The sequence below is a fragment of the Oncorhynchus nerka genome, linkage group LG21 (assembly GCF_034236695.1).
Source record: "Oncorhynchus nerka isolate Pitt River linkage group LG21, Oner_Uvic_2.0, whole genome shotgun sequence".
Classification (NCBI taxonomy): domain Eukaryota; kingdom Metazoa; phylum Chordata; class Actinopteri; order Salmoniformes; family Salmonidae; genus Oncorhynchus; species Oncorhynchus nerka.
The window spans coordinates 365699-379234 of NC_088416.1; the positions used below are offsets into that span (position 1 = coordinate 365699).

Consider the following 13536-nt stretch of genomic DNA (forward strand, 5'->3'; position numbering starts at 1 on the left):
TTTATTTTATGAATGTGAAATGTCAGAATAATAGTAGAGAGAATGATTTATTTCAGCTCATATTTATTTTATCACATTCCTAGTGGGTCAGAAGTTTAGTATTTGGTAGCATTGCCTTTAAATGGTTTAAATTGTCAAACGTTTCGGGTAGCCTTCCACAAGCTTCACACAATAAGTTGGGTGAATTTGGGCCCATTCCTCCTGACAGAGCTGGTGTAACTGAGTCAGGTTTGTAGGCCTCCGTGCTTACACATGCTTTTTCAGTTCTGCCCACAAATTTTCTTTAGGATTAAGCTCAGGGCTTTGTGGATGGCCACTTGGGGTCAATGTCCATTTGGAAGACGCATTTGCGACCAAGATTAACTTCCTGACTGATGTCTTGATGTTCCTTCAATATATCCACAATTTTTCTGCCTCATGATGCCATCTATTTTGTGAAGTGCAGCAGTCCCTCCTGCAGCAAAGCACCCCTACAACATGATGTTGCCACCCCGTGCTTCATGGTTGGGATGATGTTCTTCGACTTGCAAGCCTCCCCTTTTTTCCTCCAAACATAACGATGGTCATTATGGCTAAACAGTTCTATTTCTCCAAAAAGTACAATCTTTGTCCCCATGTGCAGTTGCAAACCGTTGTCTGGCTTTTTTATGGTGGTTTTGGAGCAGTGGCTTTTTCCTTGCTGAGCGGCCTTTCAGGTTATGTCGATATAGGACTTTTGTACCCGTTCCCTCCAGCGTCTTTACAAGGTCCTTTGCTGTATTTCTGGGATTGATTTGCACTTTTCGCACCAAAGTACATTCATCTCTAGGAGACGAAACGCGTCTCCTTCCTGAGCGGTATGATGGCTGCGTGGTCCCATGGTGTTTACACGTGCGTACTATTGTTTGTACAGATGAACATGGAACCTTCAGGCGTTTGGAAATTGCTCCCAAGAATGAACCAGACTTGTGGAGGTCTACTATTTTTTCTTCCTGAGGTCTTGGCTGATTTCTTTTGATTTCCCCATGATGTCAAGCGAAGAGGCACTGAGTTTGAAGGTTGGCCTTGAAATACATCCACAGGTACACCTCCAATTGACAAATGATGTCAATTAGCCTATCAGAAGCTTCTATCAGAAGCTTTTCCAAGCTGTTTAAAGGCACAGTCAAGTTAGTGTATGTAAACTTCTGACCCACTGGAATTGTGATTATAGTGAATTATAAGTGAAATGATCTGTAAACAATTGTTGGAAAAATGACTTCTGTCATGCACAAAGTAGATTTCCTAACCGACATGCCAACCTGCTGTTTGTTAACAAGAAATTTGTGGAGTGGTTGAAAAACTAGGTTTAATGACTCCAACCTAAGTGTATGTAAACTTCCGACTTTCAAAGTGCTCAAAGCACATCCACTCAGGATGTGTAGCACCCAAAGCAGCAAAATCCAAAAACCTGTTGTAAAAGAGAATATTATCTAACTGTTTTCTTTCCTATGTCTGTTCCATCCCTTTCAGATAACCAAGCAACAAGCTCTAATCCAACCAAAACGGGGGCTCGACCCAAAGGCTCCTTCATAGACCTCACTGAGGAGGAGGAGGAGGAGGATGATGATGTGCTAGGTGAGAATGAACCTCAAAACCATCTCCAAATTCCTCCCTTTCAACTCCAGAGAGGTCTACTAAATCATTGAGTTATGTCCTCTAAAATAGTGAATATTGTTGCTAATGATGTGAACAATTATGGATAAATAAATATGAATTGAATTCCCTCTTCTGTCCTCTATTCTTAATTCCTTCTCTTTAATTCTACAGTGACTGGTGTGAGAAAGGCCATTACGACTGCGGTATCGTCCTCTTCAGTTACCCAGCGATCTACTGGACCTCCTCCGCTGATCAGCACTCCTAGTGGTGAGGCATGCACAATACATAGTCATTGATATTGACACTATACACAGGCAGTTAGGAAAGCTAAGGCTAGCTTTTTCAAACAGAAATTTTGCATCCTGTAGTACAAACTCAAAAAAGTACTGTGACACTGTAAAGTCCATGGAGAATAAGAGCACCTCCTCCCAGCTGCCCACTGCACTGAGGCTAGGAAACACCACTAATAAATCCTCAGACAGAGTTCAGTGTGTCTAATCGGAGGGCCTGTTGTCTGGAACTCTGGCGGTCTCTATGGGGGTGCCACAGGGTTAAATTCTTGGGCCGACTCTCTTCTCTGTATACATCAATGATGTCTCTCTTGCTGCTGGTGATTCTCTGATCCTCCTCTACGCAGACGACAACATTTTGTATACTTCTGGCCCTTCTAGTGACTCCCCATCCCGCATGAGGGAGCGTAATCATCGACTGACACTAATTAGCATAACGCAACGGACATAAATATTCCTAGAAAATATTCCTATTCATGAAAATTTCAAGTGAAATATATTGAGACACAGCTTAGCCTTTTGTTAATCACCCTGTCGTCTCAGATTTTCAAAATATGCTTTACAGCCAAAGCTAGACACGCATTTGTGTAAGTTTATCGATAGCCTAGCATAGCATTTTGTCCAGCTAGCAGCAGGTAACTTGGTCACGGAAATCAGAAAAGCAATCAAATTAAATAGTTTACCTTTGATGAGCTTCGGATGTTTTCACTCACGAGACTCCCAGTTAGATAGCCAATGTTCCTTTTTTCCAAAAATATTATTTTTGTAGGCGAAATAGCTCCGTTTGTTCTTCATGTTTGGCTGAGAAATCGCCCGGAAATTGCAGTCACGAAAACGCCGAAAAATATTCCAAATTAGCTCCATAATATCGACAGAAACATGGCAAACGTTGTTTATAATCAATCCTCAAGGTGTTTTTCAAATATTTATTCGATAATATATCCACCGGGACAATACGTTTTTCAGTAGGACCGATTGGAATAATGGCTACCTCTGTATTTTACACGAGATTCACTCTGGGAGCATCAGGTGACCACTTGCGCAATGTAGCCGCTTACGGGTATTCTTCAACATAAATGCGTAAAACTACGTCGCAATGCTGTAGACATCTTGGGGAATACGGAGAAAAAGTAATCTGGTTGATAGCCCATTCACTGCTCAATAGGGACGCATTGGAACGCAGCGCTTTCAAAACATGAGACACTTCCGGGTTGGATTTTTCTCAGGCTTTCGCCTGCAACATCAGTTCTGTTATACTCACAGACAATATTTTTACAGTTTTGGAAACTTTAGAGTGTTTTCTATCCTAAGCTGTCAATTATATGCATATTCTAGCATCTTGTCCTGACAAAATATCCCGTTTACTACTGGAACGTTATTTTTCCAAAATGAAAATCCTGCCCCTAGTCACAAGGTTAACTAACCTCCAGACGAGCTTCGATGCCGTACAACTCTCCTTCCGTTGCCTCTAACTGCTCTTAAATGCAAGTAAAACTAAATGCATACTCTTCAACCGATCGCTGCCCGCCTGTCCAGCATCACTACTCTGGACGGTTCTGACTTAGAGTATGTGGACAACTACAAATACCCAGGTGTCTGGTTAGACTGTAAGCTCTCCTTCCAGACTCACATTAAGCATCTCCAATCCCAAAATAAATCTAGAATCGGCTTCCTATATCGCAACAAAGCATCCTTCACTCATGCTGCCAAACATACCCTCGTAAAACTGACCATCCTACTGATCCTTGACTTCGGCCATGTCATTTACAAAATAGCCTCCAACACTTTACTCAACAAATTGGATGCAGTCTATCACAGTGCCATCCGTTTTGTCACCAAAGCCCCATATACTACCCACCATTGCGTCCTATATGCTCTCATTGGCTGGCCCTGGCGTCATACTCAACGCCAAACTCACTGGCTCCAGGTCATCTACAAGTCTCTGCTAGGTAAAGCCCCGCCTTATCTCAGCTCACTGGTCACAATATCAGCACCCACCCGTATCACGCGCTCCAGCAGGTATATCTCACTGGTCGTCCCCAAAGCCAATTCCTCCTTTGGCCGTCTTTACTTCCAGTTCTCTGCTGCCAATGACTGGAACAAACAGCAAAAATCACTGAAGTTGGAGACTAGAGGTCGACCGATTATGATTTTTCAATACCGAATACCGCCAAAAAAAAGCCCATACCAATTAATCGGCCCATACCGATTAATCGGCAAATATATATATTTGTAATGATGACAATTACAACAATACTGTATGAACACTTATTTGAACTTAACTTCTTGACGCTACCCATCCCTTTAGCGGGATAATTGTCATCAACAACCGCTGAATTGCATAGCGCCACATTCAAATAATATTACTAAAAATATTTATATTCACATAATCACAAGTGCAATATAGCAAACACAGTTTAGCCTTTTGTTAATCCACCTGTCGTGTCAGATTTTGAAAATATGCTTTACAGCAAAAGCAATCCAAGCGTTTGTAAGTTTATCGATCACTCGACAAAACATTATGTACACCTAGCATCAAGAAGGAAGCCTGTACAGAATAAACATAATCCAAAACATGCATCCTGTTTGCAATTAAAACTGCAAAAAATGTGGCAAAGAAAGAAATTAACTTTATGTCCTGAATACAAAGTGTTATTTTTGGGGCAAATCCAACACAACATATCACTGAGTACCACGTTTCATATACTGAGCAAAAATATAAATGCAACATGCAACAATTTCTAAGATTTTATGTTGTTACAGTTCATATGAGGAAATAAGTCAATTGAAATAAATTCATTCGGCCTTAATCTATGGATTTCACATGCTGGAAATACAGATATGCATCTGTTGGTCACAGATACCTTAAAACAATGGGCCTCACTATGGGCCTCACAGTATCTTCACAGTCTCTTCACAGTATTACTGTGCATTCAAATTGCCATCAATAAAATATAATTGTGTTCGTTGTCCGTAGTTTATGCCTGCCCATACCATATCCCCACTGCCACCATGGGGCACTCTGTTCACAACGTTGACATGAGCAAACAGCTTGCCCACACAACGCCATAAACGTGGTCTGCGGTTGTGAGGCCGGTAGGACATACTGCAAAATGTCTAAAACAACGATGAGATAAATTAACATTAAATTATCTGGCAACAGCTCTGGTGGACATTGCTGCAGGCAGCATGCCAATTGCACACTCCCTCAACTTGAGACATCTGTGACATTGTATTTTGTGACAAAACTGCACATTGCATGTATGGGAAATTTCTGGGATCTTTTATTTCAGCTCATGAAACATGGGACTAACACTTTACAAGTTGCGTTTTTATGTATTTTTTCAGTCTATGATTATGATGGTCATAATGCTCCTTGGCAGGGTCATAAGCAAGCATAGTAGTGGGGCTGGCTGCATCATGTTATGAGTATGCTTGTCATTGGCAGAGACTAGGGAATTTTTTATGGTAAAAATAAACATAATTTTTTTAAATCCTAGAGGATAACCTAGTCCAGTCTGCTTTCCAACAGACACTGGTAGACCGTCACCTTTCAGAAGGACAATAACCTAAAACAAGGCCAAATATACACTGGAGTTGCTTACCAAGACAATGTTGAATGTTCCTGAGTGGTCTAGTTTCAGTTTTGACTTAAATCGGCTTGAATATTTATGGCAAGACTTGAAAATGGCTGTCTAGCAATGATCAACAACCAACTTGACAGAGCTTGAAGAATTGTAATAATAAAATAATGTGCAAAGCTCTTAGATTTACCATAAATAGTCACAGCTGTAATCTCTGCCAAAGGTGATTCTAACATGTATTGACTCAGGGGGTTGAATACTCTAATCAAGATATATATATATATATTTTTTTTTTTTAAATATTTTTTATATATACAAAATACAAATATTAGAATTCTACTTTCACATTTAGTATTTTGTGTAGATTGTTGACAAAAAAACGACAAATCAATTTTAATCCCACTTTGTTAACAGCAAAATGTGGAAAAAGTCATGGGGTCATACTTTCTGAAGGCGCTGTAAAGTCTAAGATCTTTGATTGGCTGAGGCAGAATTTGTGACCGGAAATAATCAACGCCAGCTGGACTTGTTAGCATATGGCTAAGTGTGCCAGGATATCTAATTGGAATAGCTAACCTGTAGCGTTCTATCACGTGCAAGTACGTAGACCATTTTAAATTGCAGATGCGGAGTTGGACAAAAAGTTTACGTTTAAACATTTTCTAATGTTCACATATGGACCCCATATCACCCTGATATTACTATAACACTCATGAGATTCTAATTTTAATTGCTGGATGTTTTATGATGGTGGTCAGTCAGTTGACACAATTTAATAGAATTCCAAGAATATCTATTAGCCTAGCCATGCCTGTTATTTAATGTGTTATAAGTCAGCTCTGTCTATTTGCTCTGTAAAAGTGGTTTTGAGTAAAAGTTTGCATATTGTTTTTTTACTGAAAGAATCTTGTGATCCATGCAGATTTGAGGAGGGGGATGCTTATTCTGTTATCTAATTTGATATTGTCCTCTCTTTACAGGCACAACATCAAGAGCATCTCCTCAACAGTCAGTTGGCGGTCCTCATCTGACAGTTCACTACCGCCCCCCTCTGGTGAGTTTGTTACTGCTGAATCTATTTCTCATATTCATATTTTTATTTGATTCATTTGAGTTCCTAACACAACACAATGAAATACAAATAGGCAGCTCCTTGGCCACCTATATAAAGTAATGACCTTTAAAGATTTATCCTTACTTTTCATATTTAATATAGCTTTTGTAAAATAACATTAAAATATATTGTACTGAAGGACATGTGTTTTTGTTACAAAGGTTACTAGAGAGATTTACTGACCTCATCACATTGATAGAGAGTCTTAAATGGGTCTTCTTTGTGATGTCACACACTGTCACATGATTACCATCATGTGATATGCTTTAAAATGGCTTTTTACCTTTGTTATACTGAATGACATTGATGAAGCGCAAAATTCCGGACAAAAGTTGTTCAAGTTTTAAAATATTTTTTCGATACAGTATGTCGCCCATTCATCTATATATTTTTGCACACACTAAAACACACAAAAAAAGATGGTCGCCTTGCTTCAAGTCCTTAGGAAACTGCAGATTTTTTTTTTTATGTATTATTTCTAACATTGTTAGCCCAGAAAATCTCAAGTGTTCTTACATACAGCCGGGAAGAACTATTGGAGATAACGACGTCAACTTACCAACATTATGACCAGGAATATTTATTTCCCGAAGCGAATCCTTTGTTCGGACCTCCACCCTGGACAATGGATATAATCCCAGAGGCCGACCCAAAACATCGTCGTCACTGCAGGAGAGGCAGATGGAGCGGCCTCCTGGTTAGACTTAGAATGGCGAGCACACCACTCGCCGCTTCCGAGCATTTTAGTCGCAAATGTCCAGTCTCTAGACAACAAGGTGGACAAAATTAGGGCATGAGTTGCCTTCCAGAGAGACATTAGAGATTTTAACATTCTCTGCTTCACGGAAACATGGCTCTCTCGGCATATGTTGTCAGAGTTGGTACAGCCACCAGGTTTCTTCATGCATCACGCCGACAGAAACAAACATCTCTCTGGTAAGAAGAAGGGCGGGGATGTATGCCTCATGATTAACGACGCATGGTGTAACAATAACAACATACAGGAACTCGAGTCCTTTTGTTCACCTGACCTAGAATTCCATACAATCAAATGCCGACTGCATTATCTCCCAAGAGAATTCTCTTCGATTATAGTCACACCCATGTATATCCCACCCCCACTTCAACGGCCCTGAAATAACTTCACTGGACTCTATGTAAACTGGAAACCATATATCCTGAGGATGCATTTATTGTAGCTGGGGATTTTAACAAAGCTAATTTGAGAACAAGGCTATCTAAATTCTACCAGCACATTGACTGTAGTACCCGCTCGAGCAAAACACTGGACCACTGCTACTCTAACTTCCATGATGCATACAAGTTCCTCCCCCGCCCTCCCTTCGGCAAATCCAACCATGACACCATCTTGCTCATACTGTCCAATAGGCAGAACCTCAAATAGTATGACGAGAACCATTCAACGCTGGTCTGACCAATCGGAATCCACACTTCAAGAGTGGGCTGGAAAATGTTCCGGGAAGCCTCAGACAATAACATATATTTATGCAAATTTATTAGGAAGCACATTTATTAGGAAGTGCATTGGAGATGTTGTACCCACTGTGACTATTAAAACCTACCCCAACCAGAAATTGTGGATAGATGGCAGGGAATATGGCCAAATATAAACAGTGTAGTTATTCCCTCCACAAGGCAATTAAACAAGCGAAATGTCGGTGTAGGGACAAAATGGAGTCGCAGTTCAGCGGCCCAGACACGATGTATGTAGCAGGGTCTACAGGCAATTACAGACTTCAAAAAGAAAACCAGCCACGTCACGGACACCGACGTCTTGCTTCCAGACAAGCTAAACACCTTCTTTGCCCGCTTTGAGGATAATACAGTGCCACCAACTCAGCCCGCTACCAAGGACTGCGGGCCCCCCACCTCTCCTTCTCCGTGGCCGACGTAAAACATTTAAATGTGTTAACCCTCGCAAGGCTGCAGGCCCAGATTCATATTCCATCCCTTTACATTTGTGTTTATAAGGTAGTGTGAATTTGTTATATTACTTGTTAGATATTACTGCACTGTCGGAACTGGAAGCACAAGCATTTTGCTACACTCGCATTAACATCTGCTAATCATGTGTATGTGACCAGATTTGATTTGAATTATGCTATGGGTGTTCATTTATATTTTTACGATTAATTTCTACATAAAAATACTTTTGTCATTAGAATTTTAATAAAAATAATTTCTACCTCTTGAGCACGGTGTCATTTCTCATGGGTTTCAAAGAGGTATTTTTTTTTAGAAGTCCCACGGAAAAGGTGCTCTTGATGGGGTCGGTGGTTCAATTAAACGTTGTGCAGATGAGTTTGTCAAAAAGGGCGGTGACCTCCAGAGCCCAAAGGAGCTCTACACCATGCTGGAGAAAACTCAGTCAAGCGCAAAATACTTCTGGATTGAGGATGAGATTAACCGATTCTGATGAAGCAGGTCCAAATTAGTTGCCAGCTGTCAAATAAACCTTAAAAATCCACCAGATCATCGCAAAGGAACCTGGAAAGATCCACCATCGAGAGGTGTCCTGCTTCTGCTCCCGAGCAGGTAATGCAATGCTCCAACAGAGGTGGACTTTCAGAACCAAAATGCAGAAGCAGAAGACAGCCTGTCCCCAATGGTGAAACCACCAGAGGACTTAAAAGGAAAGTTCATAATAGTCAATTACGATTACATTTGTTGGCCAAGTTTTGAAGGTTGTAGGAGAGGAGATGGAAATCAGTTACATGCAACAAGCAGCTGAAAGAAAGAATTCATTTGCGTTGCCCCAAGTTCAGGACATCACATACTACTTCAAGTCGGATGTCCAAGCAGTAATCTCCCAACCAGAGCCGTGTACTACAACACGAAGGAATTCAAAACTCTGCAACTGACTGGGAAATGTTTACAGAGCTTCATTAGTCCAAATTCAAAACTCTGCAACTCTGACTGGGAAAAGTTGACCAAATTCCAAGTTACACACCAGTTAGGCTACAGAATACGACATAGGCCTACACAAGAAAACGACATACACAAGCAATCTAAAAAGAAATCGATGTTTTAAAGATGTTATTGAATGATTAGTTCAATTTGAGAACGTTGATGAGTTCCATTTGAGGTTCAAACAATGGATTTGGTTAATATTCTGATGTTCAGAATACAGAAATGTTTTGTTTTGATGTTGGTGTAATAATTGTTTATGCATTTTCTTTCAAATGCCTGATGTCATGACATTACTTTGAGAATGATATCCACTGTTTCGTGATGATTTTAAGCAAAACTACAGTTTTTTGCCCAATGTTTATGGAATGTTTTTTAATGAATGGCTTTGTGGAAAAATTGATGTGAAAAATGTATCACTAGCCACTTTAAACAATGCCACTTAATATAATGTTTACATACCCTACATTACTCATCTCATATGTATATACTGTATTCTATACCATCTACTGCGTCTTGCCATCTTTATGTAATACATGTGTCACTAGCCACTACAAACAATGCCACTTAATATAATGTTTACATACCCTACATTACTCATCTCATATGTGTATATACTGTATTCTATACCATCTACTGCGTCTTGCCTATGCTGTTCTGTACCATCACTTATTCATTTATCTTTATGTACATATTCTTCATCCCTTTACACTTCTGTGTATAAGGTAGTTGTTGTGAAATTGTTAGGTTAGATTACTCGTTGGTTATTACTGCATTGTTGGAACTACAGTTAATGCTACACTCGCATTAACATCTGCTAACCAGTTGTATGTGACAAATCAAATTTTATTTTATTTGAACTAGAAGCACAAGCATTTCGCTACACTTGAATTAACATCTGCTAACCATGTGTATGTGACAAATAAAATTTGATTTGTAATTTTGAGGGGGAAAAACAGTGTTGTACTGAATTACATTTTACTAGGGTACATTCATATGAATCACAATAAAAATGAATTATTGGCTTTATTCTGGAATGTAACTAATATAAGGGCATAGGTGACACTCCAATGAACATTAAAAAAAATACTTTTAGGGAATTGTAATTGCTGTTATTTTTTTCCTACTTTGAAAACCTTAAGTCTTTTACCTATATATTTTTATTTTTCGAAAGCTATACATTTGTGATATGTTTTCCTGCCTATTTCTTGCCCTAATTAATTTCCATCTCCTCTTGTTTCCCTCCCAGGACTCCCCATCCAAAGCACGCATGGGAAACAATACCACGCCAACCAAGCCCCCCCCTGTCACCCTGCCCCCGTTACCCTCGGCTCCCTTGCCTCCTGGCCGGCTACCCATGGAGGCCAACCAAACCACGCCCCCCAGCAGCCCCAGCTGAAGTTGGCCAGGGTGCAAAACCAGAATGGCATCGTCCTGTCCTGGTGTGTGGCAGAGACTGACCTGACCTGTGCAGGGGTGGAAAGCTACCACCTGTACGCATACCACCAGGACAACGCTGGGTCGGCCGGGAATGGCCCTGGAGCGGGGCAGCACTGGAAGAAGATTGGGGAGGTGAAGGCACTGCCACTGCCCATGGCCTGTACCCTCACCCAATTCGTTTCTGGATCTACGTATTACTTTGCTGTCCGGGCCCGGGATGTGTACGGGCGCTTGGGGACTTTCTGTGAGCCGCAGTGCACTGACGTCATCAGCGCGACGACTCCTAGCTGAGCCAACCAGGAATGGAAAAGGCATTTCATGTGACAGGAAGTTGATAGCATTCCACCTGCTTCTTTTTTAAGGTGTTCTGGAGGACCCTGACTGAGATTGCTTTAGTGTTAACACTTGTGAACGTACACAAACACACACCATGAGAAAACATCTAAATGTACACTGTTGGACTCCAGACTACTCTCATTGGAGAAAGGATATGGCAACGGTTATCGTTGTGCCTATCATTGTATATTCTTTGTGAGTTAAGCTATTGTACATAAGTGAATTGTTCCCCATGGCAGGTCAGATATTTATATGTTGACTTCTGTTACCCTTGTCCAGATGATAATTTTTTTTTTTTGGGCTTTATAAAAAATAAGTAAAAGAAAATACATTTTAACGTTCACAGAAATTGCACAGGAATGCAACATCGGTGTTAGAACTTAAATGATGTTAGAACGATGATAGTAATTTTGTATGTATTGTCTGGTAACCAGACTTAATAGGAATGACAAATTCAATAAAACGTTTTATTGGAAAGTTTACAAGTGTCGAGATTCATTTTGTTAGCCTGTGTTTACACAGCTGTCCCCATTACACAGCTGTACCCCAATCTTGTTGTCTGTTTTACATGTGAATCATGTCATATTTGCTCGTCCTCACTGATGTAGCCTCTGAAATAGCCCGCAGACGCAATGCTCATTTACTGCCACAGTTCCTTTACATTTTTGGGTGATTGTCTTGTCGGCATTGAAATTGTATATGAATTGAGAATCACATACAAATGTGGTAAGAATCGGAACAGATTCCATGTTTTTGCTGATGTTTACACAATTGGGAAAAGGTCAGATATGAATCGGATATGCCCACACATAAGAATTTGTTGTGCTGTGTAAACCAGGCAGATTTCATGTGTCAATTACAGTGGGGCAAAAAAGTATTTAGTCAGCCACCAATTGTGCAAGTTCTCCCACTTAAAAAGATGAGGCCTGTAATTTTCATCACAGGTGCACTTCAACTATGACAGACAAAATGAGAAAAAAATCCAGAAGTCACATTGTAGGATTTTTAATGAATTTATTTGCAAATTATGGTGGAAAATAAGTATTTAGTCACCTACAAACAAGCAAGATTTCTGGCTCTCACAGACCTGTAACTTCTTTAAGAGGCTCCTCTGTCCTCCACTCATTACCTGTATTAATGGCACCTGTTTGAACTTGTTATCAGTATAAAAGACACCTGTCCACAACCTCAAACAGTCACACTCCAAACTCCACTATGGCCAAGACCAAAGAGCTGTCAAAGGACACCAGAAACAAAATTGTAAACCTGCACCAGGCTGGGAAGACTGAATCTGCAATAGGTAAGCATCTTGGTTTGAAGAAATCAACTGTGGGAGCAATTATTAGGAAATGGAAGACATACAAGACCACTGATAATCTCCCTCGATCTGGGGCTCCACGCAAGATCTCACCCCGTGTGGTCAAAATGATCACAAGAACGGTGAGCAAAAATCCGAGAACCACACGGGGGGACCTAGTGAATGACCTGCAGAGAGCTGGGACCAAAGTAACAAAGCCTACCATCAGTAACACTACGCAGCCTGGGATTCAAATCCTGCAGTGCCAGACGTGTCCCCCTGCTTAAGCCAGTATATGTCCAGGCCCGTCTGAAGTTTGCTAGAGAGCATTTGGATGATCAAATCAAATTTATTTATATAGCCCTTCGTACATCAGCTGATATCTCAAAGTGCTGTACAGAAACCCAGCCTAAAACCCCAAACAGAAAGCAATGCAGGTGTAGAAGCACGGTGGCTAGGAAAAACTCCCTAAAAAGGCCAAAACCTAGGAAGAAACCTAGAGGAACCAGGCTATGTGGGGTGGCCAGTCCTCTTCTGGCTGTGCCGGGTGGAGATTATAACAGAACATGGCCAAGATGTTCAAATGTTCATAAATGACCAGCATGGTCGTATAATAATAAGGCAGAACAGTTGAAACTGGAGCAGCAGCATGATCCAGAAGAAGATTTAGAGAATGGCATATGGTCAGATGAAACCAAAATATAACTTTTTGGTAAAAACTCAACTCGTCGTGTGGAGGACAAAGAATGCTGAGTTGCATCCAAAGAACATCATACCTACTGTGAAGCATGGGGGTGGAAACATCATGCTTTAGGGCTGTTGTTCTGCAAAGGGACCAGGACGACTGATCCGTGTAAAGGAAAGAATGAATGGGGCCATGTATCGTGAGATTTTGAGTGAAAACCTCCTTCCATCAGCAAGGGCATTGAA

The 13536-nt window shown here is 40.7% G+C and overlaps 1 protein-coding gene across 1 annotated transcript in view; it reads left to right on the forward strand.

Annotated features, from left to right (window-relative positions):
• LOC115103668 (activating transcription factor 7-interacting protein 1-like) overlaps nucleotides 1-11029 on the forward strand; it is a 53705-nt gene extending 42676 nt beyond the window's left edge. The window contains exons 11-14 of the mRNA XM_065006155.1: nucleotides 1492-1596; nucleotides 1789-1884; nucleotides 6472-6545; nucleotides 10783-11029. Of these exons, the coding sequence (XP_064862227.1) occupies nucleotides 1492-1596; nucleotides 1789-1884; nucleotides 6472-6545; nucleotides 10783-10932 (425 nt within the window). The 3' untranslated portion in view covers nucleotides 10933-11029. The remainder of the gene's footprint in view (nucleotides 1-1491; nucleotides 1597-1788; nucleotides 1885-6471; nucleotides 6546-10782) is intronic.
• Nucleotides 11030-13536: the final 2507 nt, after the last annotated feature.